The sequence below is a fragment of the Pseudonaja textilis genome, chromosome 10 (genome assembly GCF_049901715.1).
Source record: "Pseudonaja textilis isolate UNSWEBS1 chromosome 10, rPseTex1.2, whole genome shotgun sequence".
Taxonomy (NCBI): domain Eukaryota; kingdom Metazoa; phylum Chordata; class Lepidosauria; order Squamata; family Elapidae; genus Pseudonaja; species Pseudonaja textilis.
In genome coordinates this window covers 563,709-585,508 of record NC_141999.1, presented here as the reverse complement: position 1 = coordinate 585,508, position 21,800 = coordinate 563,709, and the positions used below count along the sequence as shown (strand labels likewise).

The 21,800-nt window shown below is 42.7% G+C and overlaps 2 protein-coding genes across 9 annotated transcripts; both read right to left on the bottom strand.

Annotated features, from left to right (window-relative positions):
• Window positions 1-3,168, bottom strand: LSM10 (LSM10, U7 small nuclear RNA associated). The gene has a single exon (XM_026702778.2). The coding sequence runs from the start codon at window positions 2,057-2,059 to the stop codon at window positions 1,682-1,684; it is 378 nt and encodes a 125-aa protein (XP_026558563.1). The 5' UTR covers window positions 2,060-3,168; the 3' UTR covers window positions 1-1,681.
• Window positions 3,169-5,087: 1,919 nt separating this feature from the next.
• Window positions 5,088-21,782, bottom strand: OSCP1 (organic solute carrier partner 1). 8 transcript variants are annotated; one of them, XM_087939464.1, is made up of 11 exons: window positions 21,500-21,747; window positions 19,905-19,934; window positions 12,916-13,070; window positions 11,336-11,503; window positions 10,569-10,649; window positions 10,350-10,453; window positions 9,998-10,126; window positions 9,841-9,910; window positions 9,304-9,443; window positions 9,071-9,134; window positions 5,088-5,686 (listed from the first exon to the last, which is right to left on the bottom strand). In XM_087939464.1, exons 1-11 carry the CDS (start codon window positions 21,609-21,611, stop codon window positions 5,570-5,572), a joined length of 1,170 nt encoding a protein of 389 aa, XP_087795590.1. In that variant the 5' UTR covers window positions 21,612-21,747; the 3' UTR covers window positions 5,088-5,569. The 8 variants fall into 8 exon arrangements, 7 of the variants coding, with proteins under 7 accessions (XP_087795590.1, XP_087795587.1, XP_026558565.1 ...); XR_015744738.1 differs by having other exon boundaries at window positions 5,644-5,686; window positions 9,282-9,443; window positions 21,500-21,736; XM_087939461.1 differs by lacking the exon at window positions 19,905-19,934 and having other exon boundaries at window positions 12,916-13,241; window positions 21,500-21,782.
• Window positions 21,783-21,800: the final 18 nt, after the last annotated feature.

Below are 21,800 nucleotides of genomic sequence, written 5' to 3'. Positions count from 1 at the left end.
TTTTTAGAAACAAAGTTTTATTCATTTATAAAACCAGAACTCCCCCATTTCATTCGGAAAGGGAGGCAGCAGCAATAGGCAATGCAGTAGAAGCAAGCCTCAACTTGTTAAATCAAACTGATAGGATTAGACTAAGGAAAGGAACATTTAAGATTAGCATTACCCCGCACCTTGGGGACCACTCACAACCCCAAGTAGGCAACAACTTCCCAAACCAACTGGTTAGCTGTCCCAGAACTGATAGCTGAAGTAGCTTTTGTCTTTGCCAATAAAGGAAACCTTTTCAAGCAGCTGGCTTTCATTCCGGAGCAATCTCATTTTTCTGGGGTAGAATTCTTCCTAGACTGTGTGGTGGCACAGTGGTTAGAATGCAGTATTGCAGGCTAACTCACTGCTCACTCCAGTTCGAGACTGGCTCAAGCTTGACTCAGCCTTCCATCCTTCTGAGATTGGTAAAATATTGTTGGGGGCCAGAGGCTAACTGTAAACCATTTAGAAAAGGCGGTAAAGCACTGTGAAGTGGCACAGAAGTCTGCTATTTCTATAAAACAGCAACGGTTGGAAAATGGGGCCTGACTCAAGCCAAGATTAGACATCTCCAGCACTGTATGTCAGGGAACACATATACCTGTCATTTGGGGACAGCTGCATAGATGTTCCATTTATATTTCTGCAAATGTAATGTTCTGGCTAGGGGGTGCTCAAATAGCAAAGAACAGGAAGTTGGATCATCCAATCAGCACTGGGGTGTGCACTTCTACACAATGTGCAGCTGGGACTCGGGAGCAGTGCACAATGCAGCCATCTGCAACCTATGTTATCCATCAGCCCTTTTGCAGTGTATGTATGCAGGGACACCTAGACAAAGTTGCAGGCAGTTCTAAATCAAGCTTCAATGAGACTGTTTGCAAGCAAAATTCCACCCATATTTATTCCAGCAATCTACTACCAGAGGATAGCTGTGGTTGAGTTGGCCCAATGCAACAAAGCGTAACTCAGGTTAACAAAATGTAACAGTCCCAAAAACTCAAATTATGGCCTAATAGAATGGTATTGCTATATCATACTGAATTACGGGTACCCACTACCATCTGTTTTTGCTATGAGCCCAGCCTTCAAATATCATGCAGAAACGGCATGGTTTTGAACCTCATTCTAAAATTTTTAGGCAGTTTTTTCTTTACAGGCCAGGGACCATAAAGAAGTAATGTGAAGAACCAGCCCTGGAATTCTGGACTGTTTCATTTTTGTGGGTCTGGTTTTCCCCAGATAAAAGAGGGCAATTTTGCTCGCCATCCTTTACTTCACAAATTAATACAAAAAGCTCCAGAAAATCTAACCCATTAGGTGCAAAATCAGTTTTTGTTTCTGACTAAAGATGACTGTAATCCAAAAGCAGAGCTCCAACAGGCAGTCTGGATTTCTTTCAGCAGGCTGAATTTTAAAGCTTGTAAGTTTATTCTTGAGGGGGGAAAGAATGTAAACAGAAAAGCCTCCGAAAACCTCCTTCTTATTGGCAGGCCGAGGTTTATATTCTGCCAAAGGAAAGCCACCATCCGATTCCCCTTTGAACCGGAGCGGGGGAAGCCGCCACGGCCTTCCCAAGCAAGCGACGGGTCTCCGGGAGCAAGCAGGTTTCCAGCGCCGGCTGCCCCGTGGCTCCGACTGCCCGCCGGGCCGCTCACTTGCCCGCTGGCTTTGCCCGAAGGAACTCGGTCCTGCCCTTGCCTCGGCCGCCGAAGGTGCGCACGCGGTGGATGAGCTGCAGCTGCTGCTCGATCGTGGCCCGGATGTCCACCTCGTCCGGGATGTGGACGTAGCGGACGTTCCTGCCGGTGATGAAGAGCTCCTGCAGGCGGCAGGCGAGGCCGCGGCGGTCGGTGAAGGTGGCCTCGCCCAGGCGGACGTTCATGAAGGCGTCCACGTTGACGATGCGGCCCACGGCCACGCTCTCGTCGCGCAGCTCTACGGTGGTGATGCGGCTGTGCAGGCCCTGCAGGAGCAGCACTAGGCTGTTCTCCGCGATGGTGCGCTCCTTCACTGAGTGGCTGATCTCCATGGCGGCCCGGAGCGCGGCTCAGCCGGAAGGCCGCAGGGCCCGCATCCCGGCCCCGCTCTCTAGCACTCCCTCCTGCGAACGACCGCGCCTCCCTGCCCCGCTCGCCTCGGAAGGAAGGGCCGGCCAACCCCGGCCGGCTTCAAAAGAGCCGGACGAGGCCCAGCCTCCAAAGCCGCGATGTCATTGGCCGGTCAGAGTTCTTCCACCCGCGTTGGAGCGCTACCATTGGCCCGGCTTCGTGAAGGAGGCAGGAATTGTTGGACCCCGGAAGAGGAGCTCCCTCCCCCTTCATCCCGCCAATGGCGTGTCTCGGCCTACGGCGGCCGCGATGGTCCACGTGGTGCCGGCGATTTTACGACAGGATGGGGCTCTCCAGCGACGGAGCCCAAGGCGGGGGGGGGGAGGGCGCCTGGTCAGTGATTTCTGAAGTGGGTCCATATCCCGCCAAAGGCAGCTCGGCGGGGGAGGAAGGGGAGGTTTTCCCAGCGGGGATGGAGAACCAAACTCCTGCACGGCCTTCCCCAGCCTTTCCTGGTTGGCTGCGCCGGGGGTGGTGGTGGGGGAGTGATTTTGTGCGAGGGGCATCCACTACCTACGCGGCCCGGTTCCGAATGGGCTGGGATCGCGGCGTGGGGGGGGGGGGGTCCTAGTGGACAGCCGCTTAATTGCGAGCCAGCAGTGGCTGCCGAAAAGGCCAGCACAGGCCTGAGTTGCACCGACCGAAGGGGAGCTTCAAGACCACGAGAGATGTTAGGTCAGGGACTCCTCGACTTGTGACCACAAGCGAGCCCAAAATTTCTGTTGCTAAGCGAGATGTTTAAGTGAGTTTTGCCCCATTTTGCCATCTTTCTTGCCACCATTGTTAAGTGAATCGTTGCAGTTGTTAAGACAGTAACGGGGCTGTTAGGTGAATCTGCTTCCCGCATTGACTTTGCTTGTCAGGTCACAAAAGGTGATCACGTGGCCCCAGGACACAGCGACCAAGCACCTGAATTTCGATAACATGATCACGGAGACGCTGCAATGGTCATAAGTGTGAAAAACGTAAGTTAATTTTTTCAGTGCTGTTGTAACTTTTGAGTAGTCATTAAACAAATTATTGTAAGTTGAGGACTACCTGACCTGCTGCTTTATACTGCACTGGTAAGGTCACACTTGAAGTACTGCATTCAGTTTTGGTCACAATGCCCTAGAAACTGCAGAGAAGAGCAACAGAGATGGTTAGGGGCCTGGAGGCTAAGCCGTAAGGCTGACTGACTGCAGGAACTAGGTAGGTCTAGTAGTCAAACAAAAGGGACGTGAAGCCGCAGACTGCCGGACTTGCCATCCTGCGCTTCAACCTTGCTCTGCTAGATGCCAGCCTGCCATAAACTGAGCGGGGAGAGGGGCAGGCGGACGGACGAGGAGCTGCTGGAGAGAAGGAAACAGAAGCCACTCATTGTGCCTTCTCCAGGCGTTAGCTAATTGTCCCAAGGCCAGGCGCCCGGGAATCATGGAATGTGACGGTTCACCATCTAACTCCTGCTCCTGTTGCTGGGACCCTTATCAAAACAACTTATTCCAAGGTCCGTCCCAAAAGTGCTTTTTTCAAGAGACAACTGGATTTTCTTGTTTTTCTTTGAAGCGAAAAATCTTCAAAGAAAAACAAGAAAATCCAGTTGCCTCTTGAAAAAAAGCTTCTTTGGGACAACCACGACCTGGAAGACTGAGAATCTCCTTAGAAATGTCTTCAAATGTGACTGGATAATGGGGAGATAATAGAGGAGAGGAACAGAAAAGGGAAAGTTAACTGGGGAACCTTTGGGCAGAAACTTTCAGATCTGACTTTGCTGTACTGTAACCACTTGGCTTTTAGTAAAAGTATACCTTTCACACAAATGGAGTTGAGGGTCTCTTTCCCAAGGACCCAAATTGGGCAGGTGTGACACTGTCACGGAGAAAAGGGGAGGTCACCTATTCTCTAAAACACTTGAGGACAAGAAGCAATGGGTGGAAGCTCATCAAAGGGAAATTCAACTTGGAAATGAGAAATTGCTTCACAGTTAAAACTATTAGCCAATGGAACAGCTGCCCTCTTGATGTTGTGGGGGCTCCATCACTGGAGGTTTTCCATAAGAGACAGCCATTTGTCTGAAATGGTATAGGGCCTCCTGCCTTGAGCAGGGGGTTAGACTAGCAGACCTCCACGGTCCCTTCCAACCGTGTTATTGTTATTTCTGCTCTGGCCCTTCTGTTGGCAACAGAGCATTTACCCACCGACGCTGACTGGGCCAGAAGCAATCTCCCTTGCCCCCCTATAAATGTAAACATGGCTATCTGCCTACCCTCTGGCCTACTTATACAACAACCTCCCCCCCACCCCCCGCCAGTCCTCTGTGCAGTGCGACATAAATGGATCTGGTCTTCAGAGGAGCAGTGGCCCTTGGTGCGCACATCAGACAACTTTGGAAGGTGACTGCAGAAACTGGCCTTTACTCTTTTCTGTGACTCAGCAGCTTTGCAACAGACATGCAGAATCCATGGCCAGGTAGATGGAGCTGATGCAGAGCAGACCAGCCGGATCACTTTGGGTCAAAGCAGGAAGCCCCACCTCACCCCTCCTCCGGGAGACCAAGATTGTCTGCAGGGGATGCCTTAGGCCAGCATTACATGGAAACACCACTTCCACCCTGGGACACTTAAAGCCATTTTTGATCCCCTTTAGTAGTGGACAGATGGTGTTCTTGGCAAAGAGTAAGTTTGTAAGGAAGGTCTTTGTACCCTGGCAAGGTGGCCATTTTTTGTGTTTTCTTCCCATCTTCGAATTAGCATATAATGTAAATTGTACTGAGCTTTACTGCACCCCACAAAGAGGGTGAGCAACCAGGTGGCCCCATAATTTTTAATGTGGGTCAATTTCAGGGCAACAATCGGTGGATTCTCTGCCTTCCTTTTCCCTGCCATCCACTGGCAAGAAACATAACCACCAGGTGAACTCTAATCAATTATAGGGTACCAAGATGAAATGTGCATCCAGGAGTCAGGCAGCTCTGGGAGAACAGTAACTTTCTTTAATCAGGTTTTGATTACAAAAACTTGTGAGCACTGCAGTTAAACAAGCTTGTCTTATTTACAGTTGCAGCTAAAAAGAATAGCTGCAATATCATTGTAAACTTAGCTTTTACAGTAACATAAATTGTTACTTCATAGTATGTATTTTTATTTACACAACTTACCTAGGGATTTATGGGCTTTCTTTTTAACAATAGCTAACATGAGCAGAGTCATTAACGGTACAGGAACAAAACTACTATCCAGTAGAATGTCCTCCCACACTTGTGCCCACATTTCCCTAATGCCAGAGAAAAGAACTGTAGATAGATCTCAGACAGTTCCCAAATGTCATGTCCTAACAAAAAATGGATAGCTGAAGAATCCATTGTATTCTATCCGACTTAGATCTTCTAACATCAAGCTGGGCGACCAAACACGCTTTTGCATTAAAGCTGCGTGTCTCTTCAGAGCTAAGGGTTATAGCTTATCCATCATTGCCAGCAAATCACATTCCTTGCTGCTTGTCTCACTGTGCTGTTCCAACATCTCAAATTCCCCCATGATGCGATCCAGCTCCTCGTTCCGTTGCTGGTCCTGTTTCAATAAATGTTGCAAGCAAGTATTTATGTAAGAACAGAAGTGTGGATAAAATACAATATTACCTTAACAGAGTATGACTAAAAATCTATGGATTCAAAACATCTCATTTGAACAAAACAGCTCTTTAAAAAAATCAATCCACTGTAGTAAAATTCTTCCTAATATTCAGTCTTAATTTCCTTTAATTTTGAGCTGTTGATATTTATTTGTATCTTCAGCATGTCTATCCTCCCCCATTCACAATAACCTTTTATTACAGTATTAGTGAAGAATAATGTAAGAGTAGCATATTTTTGATAGTCTCAAGATGATCTCAGTAAAATATGGACTAGAAGATTAATTAGATGCACTTGGTTGAATGATCATATCCAAAGACAGTTCGCTATGTTTGATTTCAAACAACAACTATATGATAATCTGTGAAATAAGATGTAGAAAATCCTACACTGAGCACTTAAGCTAACCTTTAAGAATTTAGACTTCGGCAAGGCATTCGACAAAGGAGACCACAACCTACTTCTTGGGAAGCTAGAAAAAAATGGGATAGATAGAATCACCTCCAGTTGGATTTGCAACTGACTGACAAACTGTATTCAATGAGTAGTCCTTAATGGATCTAAGTCTACATGGAGGGAAGTAAGCAGTGGGGTGCCACAAGGTTCCGTCTTAGGCCCAGTACTCTTCAATATCTTCATACACGACTTAGATGAGGGAATAGAAGGGGAACTTACTAAATTTGCAGATGATACTAAGCTGGCAGGAATAGCTAACACCCAAGAAGATAGGCTCAAGATCCAGATGGATCTTGACAAACTAGAACACTGGGCCATATCTAATAAAATGAAATTCAATATAGAGAAAAGTAAAGTCCTACACTTAGACAAGAAAAACCAAAAGCACATACATAGATTGGATGAAACCAGGCTTAACAGCAGTAACTGAGAGGGATCTTGGAGTATTAGTGGACAACCAGCTAAATATGAGCTAGCTGTGTGCAGTGGCAGCCAAAAAAGCCAATGCAATCCTAAGCTGCATTAACAGGGGGATACAATCAAGATCAAGGGAGGGACTAATACCACTCCATAAAGCCTTAGTAAGACTACACCTAGAGTTTTGGCCACCACACTATAAAAAGATGTTGAGACTCCAGAAAGAGTGCAGAGAACAGCAACCAAAATGATTAGGGGATTGGAGACTAAAACATATGAAGAACAGTTACAGGAACTGGGCTTGGCTAGTCTAGTGAAGAGAAGGACCAGGGGAGACAGGAGAGCAGTGTTCCAATATCTGAGGGGCTACCCCAGAGAGGAGGAGGTGGTTAAGCTATTCTCCAAAGCGCTTGTAGGCCAGACAAGGAATAATGGATGGAAACTGAACAAGGAGAGATTCAACCTGGAAATAAGGAAAAATTTTCTAACAGAACGATCAACCAATGGAACAGTTTGTCCTTGGAAGTTGTGGGAGCTTCATTAATGGAAGCTTTCAAGAAGAACTGAAGTACTAGATGGCCTACAAGGTCTCTTCCAAGTCTGTTAATCTGTTAATCTTTTCTTTTGTCAGTGAAATAACAATGTCTTTAGCCATTCCTCACATTTGTTTCCAGATCCCTTTAATCCTAGGAGCTTTCTCTAAATTCATGCTGATTTCCTAATGCCCAGAACAGAATACAAGTCTCCCAAGGTCTAAATTGTGAAAGTTGGGGGACTATTATGACCTGGCTGCAACATTTGTGAATTCAGTTCAAGACATATTTACTTACTTACTTACTTAATTTATATTGCTGCCTATTCTCCCATGGCAAGTTGAGGCGGCTTACACAATGTAAAACCATATTTAAAACAAAAATATATATAAAAAAACATAATAAAAACTAACAAAAAGAATCAAATAAATTTTAGTTGTTGCATTGCACTGTTAATGTTCAGTTAGCCAGAAGCAGTTTCTCACACGTGGGCATTCTTTGTGGGAGATCATCTGAATTTAAATTCTGACTTCAGTCACCTTTACAGATCTGATAAGCTTCCATTCCGCCCCTTAGGTCAGGGGTCCCCAAACTTGGCAACTTTAAGACTTGTGGACTTCAGCATAGCTGGCTGGAGAATTCTGGGAGTTGGAAGTCCACAAGTCTTAAAGTTGCCAAGTTTGGAGACCTCTGCCTTAGACCATTTAAAAAAATGTTGAATAGCACTAGGCCATGGATGGACTCAGATTAGCCACATCTGATGCAAAATCATTTACTAGTATCTTCTCCATATAGTGAGTTAAGCAACTGTATTGGACAGCAGTACCTACATTTGATCCATCTCAATCACAAGGATATCAGAGGAGACTTTAGATACATTACATTCACAGCAATCTCTTAGCCTACTGAAGGACTGGTCTACTGCCTCCTTCCAGCATCTCAAGATGTAACTTGTCGAGGAATGTGTGTTATGACATCACATAAATTCTTCAACTTCTGCACTTACAGTATGTCAGAATGTACATGTGGATGTACTTACAGAATGTACATGTGGATGTGTGTGTGCGTGCGTGCGTGCATGTCAATATTTTGGCATTGCTGTGGCTTGCTATAAATGCTCCTGATCAGATCCTGAAGATTTAAACTTGTTTAGGAAAGAAAGTCAATCTTTATATCTTCATCAATCCTGAGCTACACTTCCTACCTCCATTTCCTTGACTGTGTTAGAAAGGGCTCTAATATACCATCCTTAATTATTAGTCTTTACTTCCATTTCCTTTATATCCTTTCTGCTTTTCAATTTGTCAGTGAGCTCGTGAGTCATCCATAATGGATTCTTAACACTTCTCATTTTCTTTTTCACAGAAATGAATTATTTGTGTGTACACTTTTAATATTTTGTTTTTCATGATCTATTCCAGGCTTATTTATCTGATAGGATTTTGAGCCATGGTGTGCTGTCTTCCTTTAATCTAGCTTATTAAAACCTACTTCCAGAAGTCCTGCCTAATTGACCTCCCTCAGTTTTTCCTCCTCCGCTTTTCTTAAAAGCCCTGGAGAAGGTGGGGCCTCTCAATGACTATGAGTTATAATGATTTGTTCTGTTTAGGAACATTGCTATATTTCACTGAACATCAATCACAAGGAACAACTGATCCAGACTGGCTTTGGTCTGCATGTGGGTCCATGGAAGCTTCTAACTATTTTGCACAGAAAAATTATTTTCAGACTAATCCACAAATATAGTACAGTATTTCTGATGATGTGTGCTGTCTTGTTTTTGTATGTTTATTAACTGGAACAAAAACATTAAGAGGTATATGAAACTTAAAAGCTTACATATATAAATTGAAATTGGTCCAGTTAAAAGAAAATCTCATTTTTTGAAGAAATAAGACGCAGCAACGAATATCTACCTGGTCTGCATGGATATTGACAACTTGATAGGATAACTCCTCTGGACGACTCAGGGCAGCGTGTCTTAAGAGATCAGAATAAATACAATTAATTAATCTATCTCCATGTATTGACTTTTTATCACTAACTCACTTCTGGAGTATGACCTCTGATACTTCAAAGGCCAAGGCAACTCTAGATATATGAAAGACCCACCCCCATTGCTACTACCATTGAAAGTCAAGCATCATACTCTTCCTCCTCGTCAGTGGTGAAAAGATTCAGACGAAAACCCGCTTCCTTGACTAGGGGCTTCTTGATCTCCAAGCCACCCATCAGCCTGGCTAATAAATTCAACTCTTCTTTAGCAAGAGGGTTGGGAGCAGTGTTTTCCTGCATTAACAACAACATTTGTAAGAGCTATGGAAAGAAACACGTAAGTTACACAATCTGAACTACTGTGAAATGTTATTGGTGCTAATTACTACTTCCCAGTTTCTCCTATCTGGAAATCAGGCAGCTTGAAATACTGTCCTCCTTCACTTAATAAGTAGCCCTGGAGGAAAGCAGAATCCATCTTTACAGTAGTTGCAATGGATATAGTCAGATCCCAACAGAAGAAACATGAAATCAAAATTAAAAAGAAGTTCTGCAGAATACTCTGAACAAATAGCTTTTATCTGGAACAATCCAGGGATTTAGGATATTAATTCTGAAACACGAATGAATAGAAATGAGGCAAAACAGCAGCCTTGCTCTGTGTTTCTGAGGGTAAATCAAAGACACTGACCTTAACACGAGATGCCAAGTTTTTGGTGGCCCCTGATACATCTGTCTCTACAGGCCGGCTGATGCTGTATCTAGAGTGAATTGAATTTATCTACATAAGAGGCACACAGGAAAGTTGTTGAAAGCCCCAAACTGAAACTCTGAAGACCATGACTTACATGTTTGTTCCCAGTCTAATGACTCTGTCTCCATGAAGGTCAAATGAGCCTTCCCGATATGGAAGAACATAATTTCCTCCACTGCTGAACTCGATCCTCTGAATTTCATCTCCTTTATTGTTAAAAAGTCTGTAACATTGTAAAGTGTAAATACCATTTCGTTTTTTTCTTATACAATAGATAGGAGAGTTTGGGGACAGAGCAATTCTCTCATCAACCCAACCTTGTAAACACTGTTATCCCCCAAAGGACAGCCTGCAGTAAGTGGCTGGGGATCCACATCCATTTGGACTGGTGATCAGCACCTGATCCAGTTGGATAGTTAAGGAAAAAGGCAAGTCAAAGGATTCACCTAATGAGTCCAGGGATCTCTGTCCCCCAAGGAACTGAAGTTGAGGTGGGAAGCACAAAATGGCCGTTGGAATTCTGCACTTTATCTTTTAAGAGAATGGAAACCTAGGAAGAAATACCAAGGCTTGTCAATAAAGCTGTTTCACTTGGAAATCACTTATGCTAAACATTTTTCTTTTACCATTATCACCCTCATGGAAGTAATGTGTCCTACGCCTACCCTGATATGTATGTCCTGGAAAAAGATGAGCAGCGTTTGCCGGATAAGCTGAAGTTCCCCAGCAGAGAGCGAGACGTAGGTCTAGGGAAAAGAATCAGAAGCAACAATATCTGATGGTCTTAGTTCTTCTTGCCCATTTTAGAGCTAAGTGGACCAAGTATGTCATATGGTCTCATATCTGTCAGCAGATTATTATGATATTTATTTTGGTGATAGGTTGTAGGACCTCACTTTTTCTCAGTTCCAATGATCAAACTGAAAATCTAGATGCAGATGCATTATGCGGTTTAGAACTAATTTCATAATATTTTTAATATTTAAGATATACTTTTAATATGGATATAACTCTGACAAATGTATATGTAAATGATGTGATGATCCTGTTTGGTCTCTTATTGATGGTGTATCACTGAACCATCATTCTATGCCATGGCTGTTTATACAATATATTTAACTACGGTATGGTTAACTAAAATACATCGTTGTAATTCATTTAATTTTCCCAGTTTTTTGGATGGGCATTAGAGACCAAAACATAAACTAACTTTATTGTCTGGGTGATGTGCAAAGTTAAAATTGTAGATGGCTACTTAGGAATTTAGGGTGCCATGAATTCCGCTCATCTGCAATTGAGGTCCTTCCAGTAACTTTATTCCCAGAAAGCTAAATCTACTGTTGTCAACACTATTATTTTTTCCATAATTTACTTTGCCTTTCATTCTTTTATACGTTTTCTGTACAGAAGATAGAAGGTAGGGCATTCTTACATCAATGAACTTGCGCACGGTAACATCAATTTGGCTCAGAATTTTGGGCGATTCATAGACAAAATCTTTAATGGCATCTAGGTGGTTGAAAGTGATGAGCAGAAGGTCCCTGGGTCGAGGGCAGAGAAGAACTTGATACTTGAAAGCCATAGTCATCAGATCATAAAGCTACAGAATAGGCAAGAGATGCCAGTTAGTCACAGAGGCCGGGTCGGGATTTATAAAGTTACTAATACTTTGTTAGAACAGATAACTGATTTAACATTTCATGTTAATACAGCTAGCAGGATTTTACTTGAAGAATACCAATAATCCCGTCTAGCTTTCAGTTCAATTATTGTTAAAATGCAGGAAATACACTTTGCATTCATGCCCAGGACTTAGCCAAAATATATTGCACATTATTTACTTAAATGCATATGGTGATGGATAGAATTAAAAATGTTAAGATATACAGGTAGTCCTTAAGTAAAGGACTATCTGTATATCTTAACAGTTCATTTAGTGACTGTTCAAAGTTACGACAACACTGAAAAATGCATGAATATTTTTCATACGACCATTGCAGCATCCCCATGATTACATGATCTTGGCAACTGGCATGAATTAAGGACAGCTGCAGTGTCCCAGGATCCTGAAATCCCCTTCTGAGACCTTCTGACACAGCAAGTCAATGGGGAAACCAGATTCACTTAACAACTGCAGCAATTCACTTAACAATTGTTGTAAGAAAGATTGTTAAAAGAGGCAAACTCTACTTAACAACTGTCTTGCTTAGCAATATTAAGTTTGGGGACTCAATTGTAGTCATAAGCAGAGGACTTCCTATAGTAAACAGAAGCAACAGCAAAAAAGAAGTATGAAATTAATGGAAAGCCCTCAGTTGATAAAGCAAATGATCTGAAATATCTCCGTAGCAAACTTACTAGACATTATCACATCGGCATTCAGATATGTACTTAAACTTAGATCTTAAATGTGCAGGCATATTTTATATAATATAAATAGGTAAGTATTTACTTAACCACATACAGTTTCTTGAAAAAGATTGCCAGTAGTTTATTGAAGATATACATGTAAATACATTAATTCAGATGCTTTCCCTTAGCAAAGAACATCTTAGTAGCTATTTTGTTCAATAACACTATTGAAGAAAAGTGATATGAACGGAAATCAGCCAAATGAAAACTGAACATATGAATGAGTGAAGCTGAAGCTGAGAAATCAGACTGCCGTTTTGGAAGGCTGATGAGTATGAACTATGGGATGGAAAAGACCAGGCGGGACACGTTTCAAGGGCTAAGTCACTTGTTGGTTAAGAAAGCAGAAAAAGGCATGTAGAGGTGCAGAGTGACATTTCATAAGAGTACATAATGCCATATTTTGTCCTTGGCTGTAAAGTCAGTAGGCACGATGTGATTAAATACATGCACTGAAAATCAGTATTTCAGATCATTTCTCCCCTTCCATGTGCATCTATGTTTCAAATTGTGTGAACTTAATAATGGCTTTTCTTGATTAAAAAGGGTTACCCAGTTTCATAAGAAGACATAGAGAGAAAAAGAAAGGTTTGACCTCACCTTATCCATACTGGGGGCATTCAGTCTCATGATGGAGGCATGAACCAACCGCTCAAAAACTGCCCTTAGGGCTTTCCTGGAATAGAGTTCTTGCGGCTTAAACAGCTCATCCATAAAATTTTTATTGAAGATGCCCCCAATGATGTCATTCATCACTGAAAAGATAAAATAATCACAGAAATCAATTCTTTTAGTTTTCCCAGGATGAAGCAGGCATTTTGCAATTGGGAAGACAACGTGCTACTGAGGGTGCTTTTTCACTTGAACTTCCTTGCCGCCCAGGTCTTTCCTATGCATAGCAATGCTCGCTTCTGAATATCCCTCCACTGAAAAAGAGGCATGCAGAAGGTTATTTCCTGATTTCATTATAGCAATGCAGAAATTGGAAATCATTTTCTTATACTTGGAACGGAAATGCTCAAAACTGCTCCACCCACATCAGGTAATTCCTTCTTCCAACAAGATGGAAAGGAAATGTTTGCAAAATCCAAGAGGCATATTTCTCAATTTCAGCAGTTATAATTTGCGATATTACTTTTTGCACTTCCAAACTGCTTCAGTTCTGCTTCTTGCAGTCATGACAAAAATATTTTTAAATATGATGTAATTTATTGTGAAAATTATATCTCAGTTTTAAAATTCTACTATTAGTTGGGCTAATCTTCTCAGTCATTAACTACTAGAGCAGGGGTGTCAAACTCGATTTCATTGAAGGCCACATCAGGGTTGTGCTTGACCTCCAGTGGCCAGGGTAGGCGTGGCCAGCTTGATGTCACTCACATTGGGGGCGCCTGTGGTGATCCGAGCGCTCTGCCAGAGAAAACGGGCTCCCAAGCGCCATTTTTTTGCTGCGATGGCCTCCTGCTGCCTTCTGCCAGCAAAAACGGAGCTCGGGGGGGGGCACACGCCCCCCCACACTCCATTTTTACTGGCAGAGTGTGGAGTGCTTGCTAGCAGAGTGCTCGGGCCACCACAGATGCCCTGGCATGAGTGATGTCGATCTGGCCATGCCCACCCTGGCCCCTGAGGTGAAACATAACCCTGATGCGGCCCTCAGTGAAATCGAGTTTGACACCCCTGTGCTAGAGGATCCCTTTTTCTTATGAGGATCACATTTTAGGCATAGGAGTTTAATTATCAATATTTAGGTACCCTCCTTGCCAGGAGAAAATTCACAGTGGCATTCAGTACTATTAACATTAAATTTATCTATTGATTTATTGATTTAGTTAGTATCTTGCCCATCTCAGTTTGAGGCAACTCTGGATGGAGTTGTTTTTCGTCCACTCTAAGATCCATAATTTGGATCTCCTAGCTCTGAAGAACTCTCTCCTCCACGAATTACAAGATGTTAATAACCTTGAGCCTGAAGCAACTCAGCCTTTCTAACTGTGACTGTGTATGAGAGGATCAGACACCAAACAGGTTGGAAATTTATCCAAATATTAGCACTGTATCATCAGGCCTCAGATCAGATTCAAATTAATTACAGGAAGAGTTGGCTGTCCTTGAGGTAGATGAAGACACTGTTAAGTATTACCCATTTTCTCTTTCCATGGTGGAGGAAGTCAAAAATTGAATTTCTTCAGTTCTCCACTGTCAGAATCAATGGTGACCCCACAACACACTTAACTAGGTCTGTTGCAAATGTATTGGCTGCACTTGCAGACTTACTTTTAAATTGAGGTGGGTTTTGTGGGGAGCTTCATGTGCATATACTGTAACTTCACTCACATGTTGAGTGAATTGTGCAAAACCAGAAAATGGGTTTTGAACATTCCCCACAATGCCTTTTCGATCTGCCACTTTTATTTTTTCCCTACTCATTCAGCGTAGCATTTAACTGATGTTGCTAATCACAGAATCTCCAGAGGCACAATTCTGGAGCACAATTCCCTCTGGACAAACTCCGAAACAAAATATCCGTATTAAAGCCGTCATCACTCTTTCTGAAAAGATGTAACAAGTCTTGCTTGTGTGCTGATTAGACTCCAAGTCCAGAAACCTCTTAGCCATTCAATACTGATCCAATGGAAGAGCCTTTTGCATTGTGCTACCCGCACACACAAGCCCTATTCAGAGGGTAGTGGGGAGGTGCTTAATGCCTCATTTTTAACGGGGGATTCCTGAACTGTTCCAAGATCTATAGCAGAAGCCTGCTGCAATTTGCATTGGGGTGCCCCGAGACTGAATGCATCAAGGGAACAATTAAAAGAAAGGAATGCTCTGCAGCCACTGTATGGTACATTTACAATTTGGAACAGAGTTCTTTTTAGAAACCTGTTGCTCAAATCTATGCAAGTTAAGCAGGTTTTCCCCCCTAAATAAATGATTATCCCCTACTCCTTGCTTACCTGCAAGACTATGGTACAGGATAGGTAAGTGGATCAAAGGTAGCACACTGGGGTAATAATTGTGGCTGTCACTAGTGACCCACTATAAATTGCAATGATGCCAAATGCCACCATTATATATACATGTGTTCCAAACATGGGATGCCATACCTAAGAGGCAGACAGGCATTTGGATGATAATGCCACACATGTACTGTTACTTACTCCCCACACACTTATCATTGCAGTCTGCTTTGCATCACTATCTATTCAATTGATTACACGAATAATTTTTTTTATGACAGTATGAATAAATGTGGTACAGTCATATGAATGGTACTGAGAACATCTTCAAACAATAAACTTTTGGATTTCCCCATCCTGGTGTCTTTCCAGATGCCTTAGAGTTGAAATTTCATCACCCCCAACCTTGACCAAGATCTCTGAGGATGATGGAAAGTGAACCTATACATCTGGAGGGCACCAATTTGTGAAGAGCTGGATTACAAGTAGCAGATTAAGGCAGTTATCTGAAAGAATTGGTACCCTGGTTACTAATTTTACAGCAGAAGCAACTGATAGTAGGAGGACCAAACTGGACCAAATCGGTTTGCATATGCGTAATTAGACATTATTCACGGAACCCAGAGTGTTTCATAGCATTCTAGAGCTGGAAGCCAACCCTGAGGCCATATGTGCTTTACACAGGGCTACATTTGAAAGCAATGTGGAGGCTAAAACTGGCACATAATGCAGTGACTCCATCATGCCTGTACGCCAGACTTGCTATTGCACAGACTCAGAATGAAAGGAGTTGGAAGGGAGCTTGGAGATCATCTAGTCCAACTCTTTTGCCTCTGCAAGGGTCCATAACATCAACATTCCTGACTGATGGCCATTCAGTCTGTGTAAATGCCTTTAGCAAAGGAGAGCAATAGCAATAGGACTTAGACTTATACACCCCTTCATAGTACTTCACAGTGGTTTACTGAGTCAGCTTATTGCCCCCAACAATCTGGGTCCTCATTTTACCCACCTTAGGATGGAAGGCTAAGGCAACCTTGAGCCTGGTGAGATTTGATCTGCCAAATTGCAGGCAGCTGGCAGTCAGCAGAAGTAGCCTGCAGTACTGCACTCTAAACACTGCACCACCATGGCTCCTGAGCCTACCATTCTCTAAGGCAGTGTTTCTTAAATATTTACATATGTAAACATTTACATATATTACATATATTTATTGACATTACTGTATTAAAAATGTAAATTGATGCATTCCTTGTCACTACCACTTCGCATCTTCATTTGATAGGATATTAATTCTGTGCTGCTTTTCAACATAGGCTGGCAAATAAATTAGATTTTGTGGATCCAAGAGGTGTACTAAAGCCACACTTTAAGAAACACTGCTGATGGAGTCTTGATCTATTGTTGAACAGCTCTTACCAATACATTTTTTCCTAATATCTATTCGGAATTGATTTCCTTGCTATTAAAACTGTTTCTTGTACTGTTTCCTGAAATAGTTCTGAATAATTCTGCCCTGCCTTCTACATGATAGCCTTTCAGATATCCCAATATCCAAACATTCCTTGTGAGATTTTCTTTGCATCATTACTATATTGATTGCATTCCTATGAACAAACTCCAGTTTATCAATGTCCTTCCTAAAACACAATACACAGGGATGGGATACAATATTCTAGATGCAGTCTGGCCAATATAAAACAGACAATGTGTTTTATTGATCTTAAGAACCTGTAATTCTGTTGGTCACACACCCTCCTGATTTCTGATATTATCCTCTAAAAGACAATGTTTCTCAACCTAGGCAACTTAAAGGAGGGTGGACTTCAATTCCCAAAATCCCTCAGCCAGCAATATGGCGGGGGGATTTGGGAATTGAAGTCCACTCATCTTCAAGTTGCCCAGGTTGACAAATACTGCTGGAATATAATAGGAATAGAAATAGGAATAGAATAGAATATTTTATTGGTCAAGTGTGATTGGACATACAAGGAATTTGTCTCTGGGGAATAAGCTCTCAGTATACATATGAGCAGCAAGTGATAAATCATAATCATAATAAAATACATTCATCATAAATCATATGATAAATCATATGAAATCATATAAATCATATGACTTAACGATAGTCATTGGATACAAAATAAGCAATCAACATAAATCATACTAGGATACTAAATAAAATATAAATCGTAAGATACAAGCAACAAAGTTGTAGTCATACGAAGATAGGAAAGATGAGAAAGATAATAGTAATACAGTCGTACTAGATAGTTTGACAGTGTTGTGGAGATTAGTTGTTTAGCAGAGTGATGGTATGGGGAAAAACTGTCCTTGTGTCTATTGTTTTGGCATGCAACACCCTATAGTGTCGTCTTGAGAGAAGAAATGGAAACACTTTCTGTCCAGGATGTGAGGGGTCTAGAGATATTTTCATAGCCCCCTTTCTGGCTAAAGGTTTACTAGTTCCTCATCTGTTCTATTCCTTCAACATTGAACAACATGATGCAGACTTACTTAAAATGCATCGAAGCATACCTTTTGGGCAGGATAACCCTTTTTTCTAGTTATTCCAAGCCCAACTCAAAGTGCTGGTTATTATTTATAAAGACATTGATAGTAGAGTAACGAGCTACGTCAAATTCTACTTTGTGCCACGTTATTCTGATTCTCATATTGGGTCATGAATGATCTATGGGGGCCCTGTCCAAGGTTTCATCATCTTGGGAGAAAAGGGTAATTAGATGAGAAGGCAGCCTTTCTTTGTGGCCAATCCTCATGCTTTGGTATTTATTTCCAGTACAGACATTGTACAAGACTGTGAAAACAAATTTCCCCTGCAGACCTTTGGAGCTTAACGGTGACTGGGTTTGCTACTGTTTCTTCCTTTATATATTTTATGTATTGGGAGGAATAAAGTGTGTGATGAGCATGGCTATGATGTTTCGTTATGCAGGCTTTTTTAGTTTTGTACTTTTTTAAATTTGGTGATATCAGTTAAATGTTTGAAAGAATTAACTGCCAACATTATCATAATGAAAGTGTAAGATGACAGAGGGGATATTATAGACATGATTGGGTTTACTTCATTATCATTCCATATTGATTTAAAATCCATAAATTTGTTCATATGGCGGGAGAAAGATATAAACATGATTCTGAATTATGCACCAAAAATGCAGAATCTATCAATGTTTTGAAAACAATGGAACTACAGAATGAAACATATCAAAAATAATACTCTTTTATAATGGAAAGACAATGCCATTCTAGATTGATGGATTCTAGATTCACTGTTTACAAATTGTTTCCCCTTCCATGCAATGGAAAGGGAAATGCTGTGTTTAAATGGGTTTTCGTTTCACTGTATTTTTTATGTTTTTCTATATATTTCTTCTTTATTTCTATTAAAGCAAATAAATAGAACAAAACAAGCAGATCTTCGAATTTCAAATATCATCTTATTTCTGTCAGTCTATAGTCAAATCAGAGCAGGGAATTTCACTGGCTAAAAAAAATTGATTAAATTTAACCTTGATCAAGTACTGTCAAATAATGTGTAGACATTTATAAAGCATTCTCTTGAGTGCAAGACATCTACAGATTGCTTATTGCCAAAAAGTATATTAAATGCTACTATGAGAATAGGCAGTATTTTTTAAAAAAAATGGTTATTAATTTAAAATACATTTTCACTCCTGGAATTTTCTTTCCTTTTCCTGGGACATGAATCCATATTATCACCATCCAAATTTATCCTTGAAAAATGTTTCCCAATGAGTTCCCTGGCTGCATGAGGATTTGAACTTAGCCTTACAAATCTCAGCTTTCTCCTATATTGGCTTTTCCAGGCATGTTTGACTATAACTGGCACCATCTCCAGACTTTGGCTATGTTGCAAGGAATAGGAGTTGCACTTTATGCTAGCTTCCAGACTGAAGAAGACTGCTAGATGCATGCTTTTTCTTCCTATTGCTTTTGCAGCCTATTATGAAAGGTAGCCACTTTTGTAGTTATACTTATTTGGACCTGTTATTCTTCCTAAGAGAAAACAGCCCCTCACTTCTTCCCTTGCTGGAACCATAATTAGCGCTAGGAAATAATTTTCAAAAGGACAGGAGCCATCTTCTGTGGGTAACCAACAAAAAATCTTGTAGGATGTCAATAACTGAAATACAGAATTTGGTATACGTGTTCCTGAGTAATCTGCATTATCAGACTTGAATAAATTAAAAAGCGAAGCTGGAAGCAGCACAATTAGCATTTTAAGATGTTTTACAATAGGTCAATTTGTCTCATCTAATGACAATATTTAACCTGAAATTGATCTACACCTTACCTCAAGGTGTATTTGAATTAACAAATTGGCCTGTTCAACAATGATTCCAATAATTTTTCTATTTTATTTATTTATTTGATTTCTATAGTTGCTCATCTCAACAAGTTTTTGAGCCCAATATGTTGATGGATTTGCCTTATAACACATAAAACAGACCATACACTTCCACAACTTGAACACAACAAATTTTTGTAATTGAGTAACTGCTCTGAAGAGATTTTCTGCAGCATCCTTCAACATACTGCATATACATAGTTTGGAAGCTCAGTGCAGGTCTAAAAATGTTACAGTACCTCGTCTCCTGTCCACATCAGTCCATTCATCTACACGAAGCATAAAACAGAAAAAATGGCGGGTCAAGTACTAAGAATACACTGAGAACAACGTGGAAAAGAGAAAAGAATTGAAGAGCGATGTACATTTTTTTACTCTTTCACTTAAGATGTTGGACAGCTGAAAACAACTATTGGGGATATTTAAAGTGGCAGTGATATAGGCATTACAAAATGGGATGGTATCCCTTTTCAAGCCCATTTCACACTCTGGAGAAGAATTGCGTTTTCCCAGTGTTAAAAATTCTTGAAAATGAAGGAACAGCTCAGCAGCAGCTCAACTTTTATGGTGTCCCACTACAAACGTAAAAAAAATTATTCACAGAGAACCAAGCTGGGCTGAGATATCCTCAGATCCACAGGGATGGGCTATTGTTTTAGAGCAGGGGTGCCAAACTGGCAGCCCGTGGGCAGGATGCGATGCAACATGTGCAGGTCACACCCACCCCAGCTGTGTGAATGGGGAAAACGTCATGGAATGTCATCTGACACCAACACAACACCGCGAGTTTGACACCTGTGTTTTAGAACAATTCTGTTTCTCAATCAGAAGAATCTGCAGAACCAGATTGTTTGATTTCACACAAAGAGCTAGAAAAATAAAGCATAACCTGGCCAAACAACCAAACATTATTATTGTTATTTTTCAGTCTCTCCATTTCCCATAGTTTTGCTTTCAGAACAAGTACAGATGCAAAGAAACAACAGTTTGTACAGCAGTAAATAAACAAAGCTAAACTAAGCTCAGGTGTTTTTTGGATCCAGAGGTCCTGAATGGCTGGAAACACATCAAAGAGAGGAGCAACCTGGGATTAAGGAGCAACTTCCCTCCAGAAGCCTCGCAGGGCTCCATCACGGGAGGCTTCTAAGGAGCAGCCACTTACCTAAAATGGTATATATAGGATCAGGGGATGGACTACCAGAGGACCTCCAAGGTCCCTGCCACCTCATTCTATTCTAAATTCTAAATTCCAGCCGTGTGGGTGTGTGAAGCCGATTGAGTCTCGTCTCGGGGCTTGGTTTCTCGAGTTCACCCCCACGCCCCAGCGGTCCACTTCTGACACACACACCCCGCCCCCCTGGAGCGAGCCCCGGACGCTCTTGTCCCGGAGACGAAGCGGCCCCGGAAGCAGGAGCCTCCGCCTCCTCAGCCCCCGGGAGGCCGTTCAAGCGAAGCGCTGTCCCCTCCAGAGACAAGGCAAGCAACCCCGGCTCCCCCCCCACCCCCGCTCCGATTCCAACCGGGTCCAGGAACAAAGGTCGGCTATCTACGGCCTCTCCCATCAGGCGTCGCCGCCGCCAAGAACAAACGCGGCCGGTTTCCACGTTCACTGCACGCTTTATTGCTGCGAAGGAACCAGCTTCGCTCTGGGGGTCACCGCCGGGGCTCGGGGGGACCGGCAGAAGCGACCCGTCCGCCTTCCTCCGAGGCGCTGCGTCTGGGCGGACCCGAGGATCCCACCCTCCCCCGCGACCGGGGCGGGGGAGGCGGCGGGGCCTGCGCTCTCGGGGCCCTTCACGGCGGCCTCGGCTCCCCCTCCCGGCAGCCCCCTGACCTTGGCGCGCCTTGTCTCCCGGGATGCTCTGCGCGCGCAGTCGCTGGTCCACGATGTACAGCATCTCCCCGCCCAGGTTGAGGACGAGCAGCGGCAGCGTCCGCAGCGACATGGCGGGGAGGCCGAAAGAAGCTCCTGCCGGCGTCCTTAGGCGGCGAGAGGGGCGTCGCGCGTCGCCAAGGCAACGGGAGGCGGCTTCCGGTCGCGAGGGGGGGCAATTTGCAGAGGCGCGTGCTCTTCCGGGCTGGGCTGGCGGGCCTGAGAGAGAGAGAGACAAACGAGGGAAGCGGAAGGGGAGGAG